This window comes from Mixophyes fleayi, chromosome 2, assembly GCF_038048845.1.
Source record: "Mixophyes fleayi isolate aMixFle1 chromosome 2, aMixFle1.hap1, whole genome shotgun sequence".
NCBI lineage: Eukaryota > Metazoa > Chordata > Amphibia > Anura > Limnodynastidae > Mixophyes > Mixophyes fleayi.
In genome coordinates, this window is record NC_134403.1 from 68,070,569 (window position 1) to 68,091,701 (window position 21,133).

Genomic DNA, 21,133 nt, shown 5'->3' on the forward strand with positions numbered 1-21,133 from the left:
AGTCCTAATAACATGGGGGAACTACAGCTACCTTACAACACTGCAGTTATCCAGTCAAATCTACTATGAAACATTAGGGTCAACCTGCAGAGCATGTCCAATAGCAGAGAACAATCGTTTTATACGGATGCAGAGCAAATGTAAATACCATGGTCTTATCTGTGAGGAGTTTGTATGCTCTCCCTGCGTTTGCGTGGGTTTCCTCCGGGTGCTAACAAATTGACCCCAGTGTGTGTGTGTGTATGTGTGTGTTAGAGAATTTAGACTGTAAGTCCCAATGGGGCATGGACTGATGTGAGTGAGTTCTCTGTACAGCGCTGCGGAATCAGTGGCGCTATATAAATAAAAGGTGATGATGATGATATAGCAATAGTTCCATAGGTATAGAAAACTGACTTGTGCATATTATTAGTAGCTGTTTGGTAGAAGGCAATTTGTATTGTAGGTTTATTATTATTTTTTTCTAAGGCACCACAAGATTTCTGCAGCGCTGTACAGATTACAAACAAAAAAGTAGACCATATAAGGTAACAACAAGTATTAGTGAGACTTCAAAAGCAACAAACAAAGTCAATACCAGTGTAACTGGAGCAGAAGAAATAAGTATTGAGACAGGAGGGCAGAGGGCCCAGCTCGTAAGAGCTTACAACCTAAGGGAGAGAAAACAGACAACAGGCACAAGGGGGAGTAAGTGGAGGGGATCAAGGCCAGGGGGAGCACACAGAAGGGACGGGGATGAGAGGGTGAGGTAAAAAAGCATAGAAAAATGGTCAGGCAGATGGCTGGTAGACTTTTAAGAACAGGCGAGTTTTCAGTGCCCATTTGAATGTGCACAGACTAGGGGAGAGTCGGATATGACGAGGGAGGTCATTCCAGTGGAGGGGGGCAACCTGGTAGAAGTCTTGGATTCGGGAGTGGGATATGGTGATCAGAGTGCAGGAAAGGGTACAGTCATTGGCTGATCGCAGGGGACGGGAGGGAGTGTGTATGGAGAGGAGGTTAGAGATGTAAGGAGCGGTGGAGTGAGAGAAGGTCTTGTAAGTGAGAGTGAGGAGTTTGAAGAGGATTCTGTAGGGGAAGGGGAGCCAGTGTAAGGTAAGGCAGAGAGGGGAGGCAGAAGAAGAACGGCGTGAGAGGGAGATAAGTCTGGTAGGAGGTAAACCATGCAAGGACAGAGCCAGAGAGTCTAAAAGAAAGAAGGGTCTGCAGCAAGAGGGGGTGGTCCACGGTGTCGTAGTAGTCCCCCTTTGCGCAACACTGACATGATCTGGTACATGTAAAGTTATTGACATGTAATAGTGTCCGCTTACCAAAAGGATAGCTGCTCTATCCCAACAAAAGCCTATTTGTCCCTCTTCCTACAGAGGTCAGCACAATAACCACAATCACCCACTCCGTAATGAAAAAGTGTTCTCTGGTATCAGACCATTCTTTCCTTTCTGTCCTGCTCATCAATGAATAAACCGCCCCTGATCAATCCTCTTCACAGCTGATCACGGGTCTGGAAGATGTTTAGTAAACTATTGAAAAGCGGCTAAGATGGAAAAGTGGCTGAAATCTGCATATATTAGTAAGAAGATAGTAATATTTCAGCGAGTCAAAAAAATATTTTTGGATCGATTTAAAAACAAAGATAAAAACCTATATCCGTCTGAGTGAGCTGTGGTGTATTAACAATGTAACATTTAGTCCTTACCTGTTCATCAGCGTTGTTGGCTGGGACAAGGTTCTTCTCTCTTGATGTTTTATTACTGGACGGTAAGTACGGCTGTTCCCGAGTGTGTAAGCACATTGCCATTTGCTCAAGATTCTTTGTAACAGTAAGTACATTACCCTGCCTTAGGGAATCAAACGAGGCAAAAGACACATGTGTCTCAATTAATTTATTGATGTGCTCTATACTTATTTTTAAGATTTTAAAATGCATACAAGAAATAACATCCTATACCCTATACAAACTAAAACTAGCATAAAATAAATCTATCTGATCTAAAACCTAAACATCCCATAATTGTGTGGTGCCATGCATCAAAACGGGACAGTATCGTTCAATCATACGGGCTTTATTCTCTCAGGAAGTAGTTCTGTCTCTGACCCATCAAAGTTTCTCCATCAAGAAACCACAGTGTAGCAATTATTATATTAGTCGCTCACAGGCGCCCCAAGCTTCAAGACTAGTCAACCCAAACTCCCACAAGGAGGAAGACCTCCCATAATAAATTAAATGAAGTTAGGGTCGCTCTCAACAATGATGTATGACACACTTCGCTCTCACAGGAGATATTAAGTCAGTCAAAATCTTCCGCCAGTGACCACACAGCATATCTCGATTTAGCCCATCTGGACCACATTTTAAAATAATTAGGCATAGTGTAGGATTGGTTAGTAAACCTTTCGTGCCACAGTGCCTCATTAACCCAGGCAACCCAGTTACTGAAACTAGGCCCTTCCCGCGCCATCCACATTCTGGCAATTATTACCTTGGCCAGAGAAAAGGGATATATCAGGTTAAGCAAAAGTTCAAGTCCAACATGCAGGTCTTAGGGAATAGTAAAGGGACAGTTATATCTGTATTATTAACACCAGCCACCACCTCTGACCAGAAGCTCCCAACTACAGGACAGCTCCAGAGCATGTGCCAAAAGGTAGCAGGGGAGTCACCACATTTAGTGCAGTCGGAATCAATCCTGACACCCATTTGGCAAAACCTGCGATGAGAATAATAAACTCTGCACGATGTAAAGATGAACCTGCCTAATCCTAGTATATGAGGTGGCCTTCTTGGCTCTATCCAACATGTAACTCCAATCTTCATCTTGCAGAAGTCCTAGATCCACCTCCAACTCATTTCTCAATGGCCCCAGACCACTGGTAGTCAGGAGTGGTAGGATATTAGCCTAGCGCACAGAAATAGTCCTGACCAAACCCATCTGCTAAGGAAAACTTTAAGAGGGGCTGGGCCAAGTTTAACCTCTAACCCTGAACTATGTCATTATGAGGGGTGACAGAGATCCATCACAGCAGATTAGTAGCTGCTACACATATAACATTGCATACTCACCTCTGTGGTGTTGGCACTGCAGGGTAGCTGAGGGAACATTGTACCTTAAACAGAGGAAGTGTCACTTAGCTCACAGGTAAGACAAGATAAACACATAGATAACATTGTGTCAGAACAGTGTAACCAGGTGTTCTCATCTGCTCTAAGAGAAAGATAGGGTGGAAATTATTTATTCATCAAATACATTTTTATTGATCTATAACCTGATGGCATTAATCTGTGCAGCACCATGTCAGTCCAATAACCACAGTTAACCGTCAGTATTAATATATCTATTGATAAATTGTTTAAAAAGGACACTGTAAATAAATGGTGGAGTCGATCCTCTGAATCCACCTTCCTCCGCACCAAGCGTTCCAGCGAGCACACTGGAAGGAAGTCCTTAGTGTGAGACGCCCACCATTCAGGTACAGGGATTGGGTGCAGGACATTCTGCCCCCTTCTGCTGCCCCTGGCTATTCCCATCACTGGTTGCATTCTGCAGGAGAGAGTGTACTGACTGACAGAGGAGTAATGGCATGAGAGGAACATTCATATCACTCCCTCCCCTGTCCCCTACACCTCACATGCTGTACAGTGGTAGCAGGAAGGGGCAGGAGACTCTGCACTCCTTCTGCAATCAATTACTGCAGATCAGCCAGTGACTGGAGTGCTGGAGGAAAAGGGGGACATGTTGGGGACCAAAAGGCAAGACAAGATCTTCACCTCTGTCAGCTCTAGGATGGAGAAGCCTGAGACAAGGTTATCACCTCTTTGGAGAATGGTATTTTTTGGGAAGATCTATATGAATGGAATTGTCCTTTATAGAGTTTAATGAAGTGTGGTGCAATGAGTATTTGGTGTTCAGCACAACCCTACAGAAGGGACTTTTTCCTACACATTCAGTATTTAATACAGTACTACCATTTCCAGAGGGCAAGTCTTAGAGGGTACATAGACTACAACCAATATGAATCATTAACTATGTTATGGGGCTAATGTACACTATTTAATGATAATATTTATATACCATCTTTACAAATGTAGGCTTATGTATGAAGTCCAATTCGCACTACTTTATCTCCAACGCCAGGGCTCCTATTTTATAAACATGTTTTCAAGCTAACAAATAGAAATACTACCGCAAACAAAGAATGACATCACGGCAATACCTTCTGACTCTGAGCGAGTCTGCTGCCGGTCACATCTCCTGGTAGAACTGGCAGCGGCGGGTCTTGTGTACGTTTAAGCGGGTGCATGTTGGTGCGAATATATTTCATACATTCATCTAGTGTGAAACAGATGTGAGAGCATGTACCCTGAAGCACAAAGCAGGCTGCGTGGAGCTTCTGAAAGAAAAAAGGCAAAAAATAAATAAATTGCACTATGGTAGGCAAAAGTACATTGTTCTCTGTGTTACTATTTGCCAATGTTCCAATCAGCAGGGCTATTACAAAAGACAGGAAAAAATCTCAAGCAGGGAATGATACATTGTATAACATTTATAATGGCAGACAGTTAAAAAGCAGATAAATTAAAATGTAAAAACAATTTCAAATGGCTTTTTGTCTATCGAGCTAGACAGCAAATGACTTCCAACAAAGCAACATGGTGTAAGAGACTAGTTACATTTTCTACAGAACCCAAGCAGCTTCAGATACGCTTACAATAAGCTATACTGCACTAAAACGCAAATAAAAGTGCATGAAAACCAAATCACCCACTGCCCTAAAACCACAGGCCCATACACCCACTGCCTTAAGAACCAGCAACATACATGACCTGCACATCACTAACACACATAGGGCCTGATACTGCGTTGGACTCATGTTGGGTGCAATTTACTTTCCCAACTTTGCCATATTAACACCCATACGCTGAGTTGCACGCATCCCAAGATGCATCCAGCTCTGCACCTGTAGCATAAACAGACATACATATATCCACATACACAAGACCAAGCCATGAGCACAAGAAAAGTTTATTAATATTTGTTTTGATAGTTAAACATATATTTGCCATTAGGCTTGATATAATATTACTTCTTACATATAAATGAGCATAGCAAAAAATGATTAAATTTTAGAGATGAATTCACACTCAGCTGTGGCTAGCTAGTGCTAGTGACTCATTATCAGTGTGTACCTGCACCTGCCCTCGGGAGCAAAAAATACAGGTGTATAGGCATGTGCGTGTACTCAGTCTACGTCAGTCTGCCATGATGAAAACATACCATGTACTAAACCAATGACATACACACACACTGCACCAAAAAGTACAACAAACATCACTAAATCAGACATATACCTGACATGCATAGCAGTAACATATAGACATACACATAGTACTGAGAAGCACACACAACAATGATCTATTGTTTCAGTTATACATTCAAACCAACCAAATGCTAAGTTGCATCTGCTGGTCACTTCTAGCAACAAAAAGAAGAAATTGGATGTAAATCAATTAAAAAATGATTCATTATCTTCATAGTATGAGAAAAAATAAAGGGCTACCACCATTAATGGTCAGTCAGAGTCATGAAGGATGTTTCCTTCTTAAGGCAAACCGGTTTGTCAAGAAAAAACAGCAAATTTTATTCCAAATAGGAATTTTGAGAATAAAGGATCGAACCCATTGGACAAATTTACCTACGTTATTATATAATTGAAATGAAAAACTTGCAAGCTTTCATGATACACAGACCTAGTCATCTACAATACAGTATATAATATTTAAATGGGATCTATGGAACGGCGCTGGTCTGCCTCTTGTTCAGGCCCTGGAGTTTGGGAGCCTCCCCCACAGGACTGAAAAGATATGTGGCCACACCAATCTGCAGGTCTGAAAAGGGCTGAGAGAGGAGCTGTGTGTCCTGCAAGAGACAGGAAAGGTCGTGCCTATCCCATGAGACTGGAATCCACCAGACGGAGGCTCAGCCGAGTAGAGCGCCCAGCGAGGCCATGGTGACCTGTATGAGATCTGAGAAGAGCTGAAGAGACAGCTCAAGTTGAAGACAGGCGATCAGTTTACAGAGTGCAAGAAGAGACACTAGATGCCCACTGATTAAGGAGGAGGGAGTGTTTGTTATTTTCAGATACTTTGCTGACAATTAAATAATTTTTATGTTTAATCTTGTGTTTGATGGCTGGAGACCCTTACTTCCCACCAAAACACTGGGCACTGACCAAAAGGCTGATACCTTTCAGCTAATATCTGTCACAAGCCATAATGTCCACGTCAGCGACCAAGAGAAGAGGTGGCTCCAAGTGGTAGTGGTCACAGTAGTTTGTTCGGGGCTGTTCTTTAAACAAGGTGTACAACGTCTCTGGCATGTTTAATAAGCATTGTTACAGAGCACTTATCATCCACAGTGCAGGAAGCCTTTTACAGACTGAATCCATACCTCCCAAATTAAGGGTGTTTTTAGTGGAAGGGGTGGGTGGGGGCTTCAAAAGCACTAGACATGTGGCTAGGGGGCTTCACTCCCATTGTGATACGGACAAGCCCAAAGGTAACACAAATACCCCACCTTTCAAAGGAGACATGGCTGTGTCCCACTTTCAATTTCAATTGCTGGGATATATGTGGACCATATTCATGAGATTCCACTCTATCAATTCACTAAGAACCAATGACTTTACTGAGTCACTGCATGACAAAATACTAATAAGTTATCATTTTTAAAAAATGTATATTGTGTATTCATTGAATATTGGATCAGCCCACAAATGGCTGCCTCCAACGTGTGTAGGTAGCAGGTATATAATAATTTTGAACCTTGTGATCTCAGAAATTCCCTATGAGAATCAAAAGACGACAAAAAAAAAAAAAAGACATGTTTAGTCCTCCTGTTAGTGAGGATTAGCGAGTCTGAAATCTCCAAATTTTTCTTTCCAACTGGGCCCTGCAGTTACCCTTTGAGTACCAGTACTCTGATGTTTGTGATTAGTATTTCTATTTTTATTTCATGTAACAGTGAGGAGTCATCTTTGTCTTCAGTTTCTGACCAGTTGCATAATATAAATTATAAACAGCTATTTAAATAAAACTATTGGTCCACTATCACACATAATTGAGAACTGAAGGGATTCAATCTTTAAATAAACAGGTTAATCTTGACCACTAATTATCCCAGCTGTGTTTTAAACACCAATATCCTGAAAACATATATTGATAATAATTAAAGCTGTCTTCAAACAAAAATATACTGAAATTATACATTGGTTGAAGTCCCTGAGTGCATGAGTTTAGAAACACTGACGTAGACAACATTGAACAGTCAAACTTTGTAAACTTGGCGCATGTAAATACGTCTTCATCAACGAATGACCTGACTAGTAGACATTTCTATTGCATTCTTGATGGCTCCCCCATAAAATCCAACAGACACCCAAATTAGGGATTGATCTCCTGGACTCCAAAGAGAGTCTGGCAATCTCCCTGAAGCCAGGCTGGAGAACGGATTGGCGGAGTATAGTGTGCGGACATCATCACTATGCCCACTGTAGGCGGACATTGGGGAGAAGAATAAGTAATGACTACATCTGTGTGCTAGAGAGAGGTGGCCATTTTCTTGTCCTGCATCTGTAAATAAACTTTATCAAGTGGAGATTTGCTGCAAGAAAATGGCCACTGCTCTCCAGCACACAGATGTTGTAATTCCTTGTTCTTCTCCCATTTGTTTCCTCAGGATAACTGTGAGATTGTCCTGCACACAAAATAGAACAGTGAGTTCAGTTCTGCATCTATACTGTATACAAGATTCTACCTTTATTTAATAAGTGTCTTCCAAGCGTTTTCTCAAAATAACTGGCTAGTGAGAGTCTTATATTTGGTGTGCAGGACAGAGATTCAGCTCTAGATCTATAACATGTACCCCGTATAAACAATCTGTTGAGGGGACTTTACCACACAACAACAATTTTAGCTGTATTTACCAAAAGCAATGGATGGAGTGTTAAAATATTACATTTTTAAAACGGTCCATAAAAGGAGAAATATCTTCTGTTTAAGAATTCTTTGCCAAAATTTGATTGAAATAAAAATCATGAAAAACTGTAAAACACAAATTTTTCTGGATGTAAATCTTTCATTGAGTATATAATGTGTATTTCTGCTTCCTTCGGAACAAAGTATAGGGAATTTGAATGAGTTCTATTTCTGTATTTCTCCTTTTTAAAAAACTGTTGTATTATTGTGTGTCATTTTATTATATCTTTTTAAACCATAAGCATAGTGACATTTTTTGTTGTATTAAACTCCATTTAATGAACATTCTGTCTTTGTGTTCTAAAGGAATTCACGTGCTAGATAGCTTGGTTACTATAAATTCCATTATAAATTCCAACTGAAATACAGGGAACACTTTGGTTTACGATAATTTAAGTGCCATTGGAGTGGGGTATGAGTCTTCGAGTACTCTACAAAGTGTTAGCGATGGCTATGTTAGCCATGGTTAGTGTTAGCTCTGGCAATGTTGGATGAGTAACAATGAGCATGAGGTATAATTAAGGGGGGATAATCATTTTTAGACAGACCATTTGGTTTTGTTGTGATTAACTGTGTGTGTGTGTGTGTGTGTGTGTGTGTGTGTGTGTGTGTGTGTGTGTGTGTGTGTGTGTGTGTGTGTGTGTGTGTGTGTGTGACTCAGGGGAGTACTGTATGTGTCCAGATTTATTTTGAATTGTACGTATCATAAGGTATGTGAAATCTAAAGTAAACAAGCAAAGACCCAATTTTGCAGCACACATTTTATGCCTGAGGTTTGGCCACAACTACTTCCAACTCTAACTGAACCCCTATCGGTTTAAACAACAGAAGCGTAACTAAAACCATGAAAACAAAATCTCCAATGTAGCCAAAATATTAAATGGCAAACAGAAGAGGCACACTGAAAAAAAGGAGATTTCACCCACTAAGTAGAAAGTGTTTGTAAGCTCTGCTATAAGGATAACAAGCCGTTTCCAGTATTGTTAATATTGTGACATGGAAGATTCTAGCATACAAGTTTTTAGAACTTTTTGTCAGATGTTGCTATGGTATGTTGTAGTAAAATTACAAGCATTTCATGAGTGTCAAGGCTTTTATTGACAATTACATTAAGTTTATGCAAAGATTCAATATTTGCAGTGTTGACCATGGCATGCTGTCAATCAACTTCTGGGCCACATACTGACTGAAGGAAGCCCATTATTGCCTAATCAATGCCTGGAGTTTGTCACAATTTGTAGTTTTTTGTTTGTCCACCCATCTCTTGAGGATTAACCACAAGTTCTCAATAGGATTAAGGTCTGGGGAGTTTCCTGGCCATGGACGCCAAAATTTTGATGTTTTGATTCCCGAGCCACTTAGTTATCACTTTTACCTTATGGCAAGATGCTCCATCATGCTGGAAAAGGCAATGTTCATCACCAAACTGTTCTTGGATGGTTGGGAGAAGTTGCTCTTGGATGTTGTTTTGGTACCATTCTTTATTCATGGCTGTGTTCTTAGGAAAAATTGTGAGTGAGCCCACTCCCTTGGCTGAGAAGCAACCCCACAAACAGTTGTGTGGTCTCAGGATGCTTTTCTGTTTGCCATCAGACCTGTGACATGCTATCTTACTAGCAGCAATATCCTTGCCTGTGAATCCTTTTTCGTGCAAAGCAATGATTATTGCGCGTGTTGCCTTGCAGGTAATCATGATTAACAGAGGAAGAACAATGATTTCAAGCACCACTCTCCTTTTAAAGCTTCCAGTCTGTTATTCTAACTCAATCAGCATGACAGAGTGATCTCCAGCCTTGTCCTCATCAACACTCTCACCTGTATTAACAAGAGAATCACTGACCTGATGTCAGCTGGCCCTTTTGTGGCAGGGCTGAAATGCACTGGAAATGTTTTTGGGATAAAGTTCATTGTCATGGCAAAGAGGGACTTTGAAATTAAATACAATTCATCTGATCACTCTTCATGACATTCTTGAGTATATGCAAATTCCCATCATAAAAACTGAGGCAGTAAACTTTGTGAAAAACAATATTTGTGTCATTCTCAAAACTTTTGGCCATGACTGTATAAATACTGGAATTTTGTTGCAGTAAGAAGTGCACTGGAGAAACAAAGACCACTTAAATGGAGGATCCAGGAACACATTTGTAATTTTAGAAATTACCTATATATGGAGAAATAAACTTGATAGTGAGCGGCTGCTGAGCTCTCATGCTGAAGAAAGAGCACTTGGGGTCATTTTAGTTGGCCAATAACGTCAAACACAGGCAGATTAAAGCCATGGGCGCCCAGCTTTCTGCTCACAAATAAAAGGTTATTTTGAAGCAGCTACACATCCTATGACACAACTACTCAAGTTTAGCTACAGTGAATAACTACCATATATATCCATTTTGGTATCTCAAATCCACCGGTCACTCCTTGTTCCAAATAATCACACTTTTCGCCCTGTTACATAAATTTCTAAGATTAACCCCTTATTGACCCTAAAAAGTATCTGTCTAGATCAGTGAAAGGTAACCCGATACACTTCCGGGACCACATGGGTGCCCATCTAACTTTCAAAAGTGGCGCACATCACCTCTAATCTCAGTAACAAGTTTAGACAATATAATTAGACAGACACCTATCTGCAATAACATACCAGCAGACATTTTAAGTGTTACAAGCTATAACAAACAAATCCGACAAAGCAGGAAGTAGCTGGGGACGGTGGGCCGCATGTTGCCCATCACTGGCCTAGATAATAAAACATTTTGTGAGAATCATTGCTGCACTTGATAGCATACTGTGGCATCCAGTAGACAAAATAACAATACTTTTGCACTAACTTCAATAAAAGTCACATGTAGACATCAGAGTGTCAGGATTTGTACAGCAGCAGAGTTTTTGCTACATTATGTGACTGATGGGAACCAAATTGGATGCCAAGGCGGGTATTCAATTGTTAGAGGTTTTTTTCCCCCTCGCTGTGTATATTAAAATAAAAAAATAAATAAATAAAAACAAACAAAAAACTCCTGCAGGTTTTTGCCGGCAATAGCGACAGTTTTGAGTTAGCGCAGCGGGAAAACTTGTGCAATTCAATTGAAAAACGCTTCTCCCGCGCGTTATAAATTGAATTTGCGAGATTTTAGGGGAGTGAAAGGGAGTTTAAACGCTGTCATGTATAACACAAAAAAAGGTTTTGCATACATTAGATTGTATTACACATTGTATCTACATTACAGTACTTTCTTTAGCATTTTTTTAATTGAACTATTATTTTACCGTGCAATCTATACCATGTCAAAACACATTACTACATTCATATTTGTACCAAAAACATACATAAATCTAATTAGTGATTATTTTTTTTTATTTCATTATTTTTTCACAAAAATAATCAACTTACACAAGTTAGGCATTAGTGATAAACATAAGTTTAAACTTTATTCCCATTTTTACATGATTTCAAATACTTTTCAAAGGTTTTTTATTTTTAATACACCTCAAGGAGGTGCGAGATAAAACAGCATATTTTCCTGTTTTACCAGCCGCGTTAAAAAACAGTTTAATAGCTTTTAACGCGGCCGCCTCTTGCACACCCTATACTTTCAATAGACCTACTGGACCGCGAGAGGACCGTTTCATGAAAAAAAAAAAAACGTACCGTTAAAAATGGAACTGAATTGCGGATAAAGTTAACCCGCTCGAAAATGACACAAAAAACAAACGTTAAAATGACTTAACACGGTAAAAAAAAAAACACTCGCTGACAACTGAATACCCTCTTAAGAATTGTTTTGTATTCTTTTTTTATTATTATAAATAAAACAAAACGTGGAGATATGTCTCAGGTAGAATATAATTATTCAGTATTTATTTTTCTATGTGTTCACAATGATTTCAGTTGAATGGCATGATTTATAATACAAGTTATAATACTAGTTTATGCAAAGAAAAAGTGACTGGGATAAACATTACCTCTAATTGTGCAGCATGATATATATTATTTCATGGATCCTACTGTGGTATGTATACATTTATATACACAATTTTGCTTTCTTGGGGCCATGCCGCCCAATTGTTCTTTCAACCGCTGTTTAAAATTGTATTTGTTTTTCCACCCAGACGGTGCTGATCTCCATATGGGTAGAACATGGCTGGAATGGTCTCTGTGACATGTACCAGGTGACTCCATCACGATGCATAGTAATGTGACTGTCACCCTGAAAAACAGCACCTGCTGGGATTTCAATTTTAGAAACAAGAAACATCAATGTGACAGATGGAGTCCTTCATTTTTATCACAGACATCACGTATTTCTTACCATCCATGCGTTCCATACATTGAGTTCCTTGTACACGGACGTTGCAAACTGTTATCAAATTCTGAGAAGTGTACACATTACTTCATCACTGTAAATGTTGGTAGACCTATTCTTCAAGTTTAATGGCTCTGACAGCTGTCATCGGCACACCCAACTTACAAGCGCAAAACCTCACTTGATCTTAAGTTTCAGTATAAATTCAGATTGTGAAAGCAGGACCTCATGATCCTTCTGTTTCTCTGAGCTGTAAGCAGGTATGAGAATAGAACCTAGCAGTATAATAAATTATATATATATATGACATTTCAGTGAATCACGACAAGCTGTGACCTGCTCATCTACCCGATAGTAGTACACGCTGAGCAGTAATGGGATCTTCAGGATTGGATCAGGAGGCTGGAGGTTCTTCTCACAGGTTAAATAAGTAGCACATACAGATCTTTCAAAATACACCTTGCTCATGTTAGGAGAGCTGGAAAACATGAAGTGTTAGTGAGGCCCAAGGACAGGTGGGTCACTGATCGGGAAGACTAGAGGACACAATTTTGAGGCCCAAGCGTAAGGGTAAAATTACAACTGTATTTTGTATCTTAAGATGTGTATCTTAAATCACTGTGTAAGTATACAGTGGCGAGATGCACCCTAAGTATCATAATGCAGCCAGAGAAAAAAAAAATGTCAGTCCTCATCATTAACTTGATGACTATCATCCAGACTAGGTTGGTAACCCCTATGGAAAACAGCAGCGGGATATACCAGCTGGGCTGGTCACACTATAACAGGGAGATATGCACGCTGATGCCAGTAATGGGACAATGCATGCAAAAGGCTGGTCAACATAGACAGAAAGTGCCATTAAGTCTGGTGCTCTGGATCTCACAAACAGAGGGATTAACTCAGAGAGGTTACCACAGCTAACTTCATCAACAATAATTTTGTTGAGAACCAATGTGTGAGTCTCTTATCTCAGATCTTGTGAAGCCAGATCCAACAAGGGGGCCTGACGCGAGATGAGCAATACCTCGGTCACTGTCCAGCCTCTGGGAGCTAAGGGTTGTCAATCAGGTAGCCAGCAGAGTTCTCTACCATTTTATTTATATTTAGATATTTTATACAGAAGTTTCTGGGCGCTGTTAAATATAGCAAGGGAGACAGGAAGGGGTACGCTAGTCCCTATAAAAGGATCATTGTATACATCTCACAAATGATGGTAAGAGAGCACATCACAAAGGGGATATGTCAGACAAATACAGGGAAAGTATATAAAAAGGTGTTTACACTTGCCCTAGATTTTCATCTCATATGTTTTAAAACTGCAGGGGATTTTAGTTTGGTAATAAAAATTTGTATTTTCACTTTATCTTATATAAAAGCTAGTTCACAGGGCCACTGGAGTGAATGGAGGAGAGTGGGTGGGCCGCCTCCATTCCATAAGGCCAGAACAGCACTGTGTCTCTCTCACTGCCCAGGAAGTGAGAGGGAGCAATATAAACCTGAATTACAAGCCGCTGACCTGTTGCTATAATTATTTTGTGTGGACTGGACACTAGGTCCCCCTATGGTAGACATGGAAATACTGATGTTTAGTTAGGGTCAGACAGGCATATGATTATTTTGTAGAAAGTAGTTAGCAAAAAACTAAAGTTAGCTGTGGGCTAGTTGCACCCTATCTGTTGGGCTGTGTCTCCATTATGGACTGCTTGTAGAAGCGTTCCACTATCTACCCCAGGAGATGCTATCCCTACCTAAGGTCATTATAAGATATGGATGTTTCATCACATGCTAATGTAATATTTCAGCAGTGTACCATACTACGCAAGAAGATTCATTTTGCCATGTCCAGTGCACTAAATATATAATTTTTGCACCAACACTTATTTAATGGTTTAAATAGTCTAATTTAGTACATTAACTTTGCAGCATGCAGTGCCAAAGAAAAAGTTAAGTTATGCAGTGCTTGTGATCTCACTGCCAGGCTTAAGTTAAGCACAAAGATCATATAGTAATCTACAGTAACAAAAAAAAAAGACAATATTATGCTATGTTGATCTCACTATGCTCCATTTGCTTCTATGTATATTTCTGCTGAAATGTGGCTATACTGCATTCCTTTACAGATATTTAGTATCGTGTCACAAACTAGGAATGTCCTTTCTCAGAAAGCTGCTTTAGTATTGAAAATAAATGTATGATGGTGGCATGTAACTTTAGGATTTGTTGCATTTTCCTATTTGTAGCTATAAAATACCAATATTTATTATGGGTGTAATTTACAGATGCTACGCAAAAATACAAATATCCATAAATCTAGATCACCCAATGAGACATTTTATTTTCATATTGCAGCTTGTACTGGATGGGCTAAAGCTTAAAGCCGATTGGATACTAGGGGTAACTGTACTTTTTGCACTATAATATAAAGTCACATCTGATAAATCGTTAAAGTAGTGAAAGTTAAATCGTTAAGTCCTTCCATCTCTCATTTACCTACTAGACGTATTAAGTGATTAAGTCACAATCAATACGATGTGGGGAAGTCAGTCAACATGTTAAACCTGTTTGGTCACAGGTGTTCAATGGATAAACTGCTCAGGATAAAGGATACATGATACTACATGCGGATGAGTACAACATGAAGACGATGAAGAGCCGGTGAGGGTGATATGAACTATGTGTAAACTAGCTCTGGCTATTTCAGTTAGCAGGAGGCTGGTGACCTGAAGGCTGCATTTAACATTTCTTGAGACAAAGGAATTATGGGAAAACTTGATTTAAAATTGTTTTGCAAATCAAATTATCAATTGAGATATTTCACTCAAAAATAAACTGGGTTGATGGCAGCAACTGCCGGGCTGGTTTTATTCCTTTTTGTGAGAGGAACTGGTCAGGTCAGGACAGTAACTGCTGAAGAAAAGAGACTTTGGACCGGATTCAAGTGCAAACGCAAATTGGCCGTAATTTTCGTGTTTTGCATAAACAGTACTTTCCGTACGTAGAAACACAGACATCCGTATGCACAATAATTTCATATCAGAACGCATACAATTTATTTCTTTTACCATAAAACAAATAACAATATAACTAAAAAAAAAAAAAGTTTTTCAAATACATTTCATATAATTTATTTTTTAGTTTCAGAGATATTTTAAAAAACAAAATAATTAACTCTTCAACGCGTACAGTGCATACTATTAGTTTTGAAAATAAATCTTCGATACATACAGTTCTGCGATAGCTACTGAGGCGCATATGTGCAGCTATTTAATAAAGGACAATGCCGTATTGGTTATCACTTCCATCCTGCCCTGTAGCAGGTGTAAAAGATACAGGTGAAAACAGGAGTACTTCTGGTAAACACAGGATCTGAATTAGCAGCATCTGTGTTAACACACCCTTACTGTAGATGCCCTCCGTTCGTCCGCCCGTTCCCTCTCCTGTTCCGCCTCAGGTCGGAGGGGGTCGCAAGTGTCAGATGTACGCCGATATGAATTACATTCCCATACGCAAGTTTGGTTTCTGGGCATTCGCAGTGTTAAATTACGCAAGAGAAGCAAAGCGAAACAGTCGTTACACCTGCATTTGAATCAGGCCCCTTGTGTCCTCATACAAAGAACAAGATTGTGTTGAGTAACAAGATATAAATGGAGTTTTTTCAGGTTGAAGATACATGAAGGAGAAGCTTGTAAGTCTACCTAAGTTTTACACAGGCAGCTGCCGGTATTTTCAATCTGAGGCTTTTTGCAACAAACACTTTTGCTTTATATGTAGAAATCACATGTTTATGCACACGTAAAAAAAATATTCAAATTAAAGACTTTGTTCTAAATAAATAGTAAGCTAGACTTTGACGTTATATTTTTACCATTTACACTATGTGCAATTGCAGTAAAGGGGGAGCGCATTTCCCAAAGTGGAGAGTGAGCGCCAAGTGGAGAAAAAGATGAATTTGCAGATCTAAATACAGAATCTGCATATTCTGCAGTTAGTAAATGAGCCTCAATAGATGATGAGTTTTTGCCTGTATGTTAATTACAAAGGTACTCTTGTAATCACTTTTAGAACCTATTTCTAAAGCACAGGGGCAAAGACCCACAGATTTCTGCTGTAATTATCTTCTCATTTTCATGCTGAAACCAGAGACATTGGACAGGATATGGCAGCAGAATACGATCGCTTATATTTCATATAATCAGAAATATACATTTACGCTCACAGGTATACTGTAAGTGTCCCACTTTCAACATTTGGAATGTAGGGGCTATGACTATATATGTGTTAGCACTGTGTTTCATGACACTAACAGAACACCAAAAATAGAAATATTTCTGCTCTAATCACACAAATTACTGCAGTTTAATATATTAGTGGAAATGAACAAATGTAAATGAAGAATGGTGAACTTGACCCATCATTATAAAATAAAAAAGGATAGTGATTTATACATGAAAAGGTTCATTATAATACCTAGTTACAACAACAAAGTAAAATACTACAGACACAATGTTTGCTTTAACCTTCCAACCAGCTCCAATGTGCGATATATATATTCTTGAATTTACTTTTTACATGAGCCATTAAAGTGTGATTTAACATGACATCCATAAAATGTCTGCACTATTCTCAATTCTCATTGAGCTAGGCAGGGGGTACAGAAACCAAAGTGGTATCACGCTAAGCTTTCATCTAAAGTGGTTCCCATTCAAAATGATCCTAGATGAGCAATAGATAAAAGACAAATGTATATTACAATACAGTTCAGAGAGGGCAGAGGAGAACGTGATTGGTTATATCCTGCCTACTTTAAAAAACCTATTAAATATCAATATTGAACATTAACCAGAGCATGCTGTGCTTCACATATGCTTTATACCTTAACAGATTCTGCAGTGCGCTACTGATAAAAATAATAGTGTTCCCATGAGCGTTGATGGAATGTAATCTACATGCAGAGACACATAAAGTGCACCTGTCAGTACAGGCGAGCAAGGTTGCAGTGGAAATTTGCACAAATTGAGACTGGGTGGAACAGGATGTTTGGCAGAGGAGCGATGTTTTATTAATACGATTTTCAGGCTCCATTCTGGCATTCCACACATCATTTATAGTCCATAAATGGAACTGGGACAACAGTGTCAACTGACTGTACTCTGTAGTGTGGTTGGGGTAGAAGTAAGGAATATTGCTGGCCAAGTACTGTGACCAAATGCTGAATGAGGCAAATACTCTGCGGAACACTTTGAAACTGGTTTGTGCGTTGTATTCAGCCCATGAACTAGACACTACTGAGGCACGAGGCACTACCGTGTTTCCCCAATAATGAGATATTTTTTATTTTTTTTTTGGTTCCAAAAAATAGCATAGGGCTTATTTTTGGGGTAGGTCTTGCTTTAATTAACATTGACAGCAATTTCAATAAACAGGTAACATGCCCCTCAGTCCTGCTTTTATACCCATCATGGCCCTCGGTCCTGCTTTTATCCCCATCATGCCCCATACAATACTTTACTTACCTTTTTTTTTCTTCACTTTCCTCTTTTTCTGTGCTCTCCTCCGCTGCACTGCTGTAAATGACGCTGGTATGCACACCAGCGTCATTCACAGAAAATGATGGGAGGGTGCGCGCTCACTGTGATAAAGTGAGACGCTGCAGCTGTGATTGGATCTTTAACAGCGGCATCCATTTCATGCGGGGGGGACGGGTGGAGCTGGGGGCATTATATTATATTGTAGTGCAGGGACCAGGCAAAATGGGGATTAAGGTCGGTCTTATTTTCAGGGTAGGGCTTATTTTGGACCGTTCTGCAGAAGGCTAGGTCTTCTAATTGGTAAAACACGGTAGTTCCTAGTTCCTATTTTATTGAGGTTGTGTTCTCTTGAACATTGATAAAACATGACACTCAGTGATAATTGTTCCTAGTCAATTCATAGGCTGTATTCTCATAAATATTGTTTCAACCCTCAAAACGTCTGCCATCACTGTGTGGTTTACCGATGAAGCCCATCTGTTACTATATATAGAGCTGTCGTCCTCAGAAGAAAGCGGTCACTGTAAAAATTCCTCACGAGTCCACACAAAGACCATTCTACCACCGAATTCATGGAATTGAAATCAAGTTTCCTTTACAGAACTACCTTCTAATTGGAGCCATCCAAACAGTCTCAAACTGAAATTCACCGTTTTACCAACTTGTTTTTCTCTTTTTAATTTCAATCTTCTCTTAAAGTCACTTCTCCAGCACAAGAAAGCAAACTTTGCACACAGCAGTTCAGCCGCCTGGATGGTCCCACAGTCACAGGACTTAGAGCAGGCCTGTCCAACCTGCGGCCCTCCAGCTGTTGTGAAACTACAAGCCCCAGCATGCTTTGCCAGTAGACAACCTGTTGATAGCTGGAAGGGCATGCTGGGATTTGTAGTTTCACAACATCTGGAGGGCCGCAGGTTGGACAGGCCTGACTTAGAGTATGATTGGTGGTGAAGAGAAATCTCTCTCCTCCAGCACCCAGATTATTATTCTCTACATGCAGAGTCCATATATATATATATATATATATATATATATATCTCACCATGTTCTAAGAAACAGACACACACAAAAACATTGACCATGCCCCCCAAATCCACCCAGCTACACCCCTGAGGACCCAGTCTTACATATTATCAAGACCGTGCCCCCAAATTGGAGACTGTTGAGGTATAACGAAGAGGCGAGTATATCATGGCCATATGGGTCCTGAGGAACGACCCTGCACTTGAGCTAGACGGGGGATGGGAGAGGCGTTCTCTGTTCTAGTTTAACTAGAATTTCCCATTAATATCTCATGTGCATTATACTGTAGTCTTTGTAATTTTACCTCCATGTTTGATGCTGTCCCCAGCTCATCTTTATCCGCTGCTTCTTGTACTTCCACCACCTGCTCCTTAAGTAGATCACAGAACAGCCGAAGCTCAGACAATTTTCGACCCAGAGACTTATTATCAGACAGTATATCTGGGGATGATACATTTATTGTCAGTAGGAGCATAAACACACATCACAGGGATACATAGCACTTAAGCCAGCCACACATCATCATCATCATCACCATTTATTTATATAGTGCCACTAATTCCGCAGCGCTGTACAGAGAACTCACATCAGTCCCTGACCCATTGGGGCTTACAGTCTAAATTCCCTAACACACACAGGTAAATTTATTAGCAGCCAATTAACCTACCAGTATGTTTTTGGAGTGTGGGAGGAAACCGGAGCACCCAGAGGAAACCCACGCAAAACACAGGGAGAACATACAAACTCCTCACAGATAAGGCCATGGACAGGAATTGAACTCATGACCCCAGTGCTGTAAAGCAGAAGTGCTAACCAGTTAGCCACTGTGCTGCCCACGGGTCAGTTCTGCTGCTCTACAAGTTCTGAATAGGATTAATACCCTATGTGGCCACAAATGTAGGTTGCCAGATTGGATGAGATCTGGCTTTTCAGTGTTTGGACCAAGAGGCTGGATGATTTAGTGTCTTTTGAACTAGTTAGTGCAGTCAGAAGAAGACTAGATGAATAAACTGATAGCAGCCAACTGTGGCCACCTTCTGACCACATTTATAAACATGCCCTGCAATGATCCTATGGATAATGACAGGATTGTATTATTGTATTATCCGGCATTGTGGTCGCTCTCAGGCCATACACACTGTGATTTTGCTCCAATCGCCCAATCTAAGCTACAGTTTTGCACTATGTATGGGCTGAATTATACACATTCCATTCAATAGTCCCATAAATATACAGCTACATTTTCTGAGCTCACACACAATATATGCTCTGTTTAAGCTGACAAATCACAATTAATGTTTCATTATTTGCTACACATTTGCACATAGCATGGCTTATAATTAACTAGCATATATAGCAAAAAGACAACTAAACCCACAATTAACTGCTAAATAACTGAAGATTCTCTCTATCCTATCAACAGCAGCTAAGACCACAATGCCAAAAAGGCTAAAGTTACCAATATAGGACAAAAAGCTTAAATGACAAAGCAAGGCATTTCAATTCACTGTGACATTACCAACTATATCACTGGATATGAATTCACCATTCCATTAATTTCTTTTACCTAGTAGATAGTAAAGTTTCCTCACACCACCCCCCTTATTCTAGAGTGATGCATATCAATACATCACCCTCTTAATCAGCTCTTTGGATGGAAAAATTATGTTCTTTACACGGGTATATAACAGATAGTGGACTAAGCAGATATCAATTTATCACTGAACTAAATAATGTATGTGAAAGATCATGTAATAATGTACAATATTGGGGTTACTTGATCTTTAACATGAATACTTAGTAAATGGATTTACCTGCTTTTCACATTACAGCATATAATGATTTTCATGATCCATTTCTTCACAGACTAGTTAATTATGAGAAATTATTAAGTATGAAATATAATTATAATAATTATTAAATTATGATTAGAGGGTATGTAAAAACATCAAAATTATTGATTTCAGTTGAGAGATGTTAAAATATTTATACATCAACTGTATTGCATGCAGCCAGTGAAAGACACAAGAGGAGGTTGCTAGAAAGTCTTGTGTATAATGGAAAGGGGACTGTATGGGAAACTTACTGTTGTAATACAGTATTTGCATGTAGAGAGTTCACCTGAAAGGTGAAATTTATACCTATAGGTAAATGAAAGCTTGGTTATTTTAAGTACCTATATACTGGTCTTTGTTACATATGGTGCTAGGTCATACTTGCCTACTTTCTCATAGCTCTTT

General features: G+C 39.5%; 1 protein-coding gene across 2 annotated transcripts in view; it reads right to left on the bottom strand.

Moving 5' to 3' along the window:
- The window catches only part of LOC142141092 (pleckstrin homology domain-containing family A member 3-like), a 29,823-nt gene that overhangs the window by 1,295 nt on the left and 7,395 nt on the right, over positions 1 to 21,133 (bottom strand). Inside the window, exons 4-7 of one of the 2 annotated variants that reach the window (XM_075199207.1) lie at positions 19,198 to 19,334; positions 4,213 to 4,389; positions 3,062 to 3,105; positions 1,697 to 1,834 (exon numbers count right to left, since the gene is read on the bottom strand). In XM_075199207.1, coding sequence (XP_075055308.1) covers positions 1,697 to 1,834; positions 3,062 to 3,105; positions 4,213 to 4,389; positions 19,198 to 19,334 — 496 coding nt within the window. Of the gene's footprint in view, positions 1 to 1,696; positions 1,839 to 3,061; positions 3,106 to 4,212; positions 4,390 to 19,197; positions 19,335 to 21,133 lie in introns of both variants that reach the window. The other variant, XM_075199208.1, reaches the window with a different exon arrangement.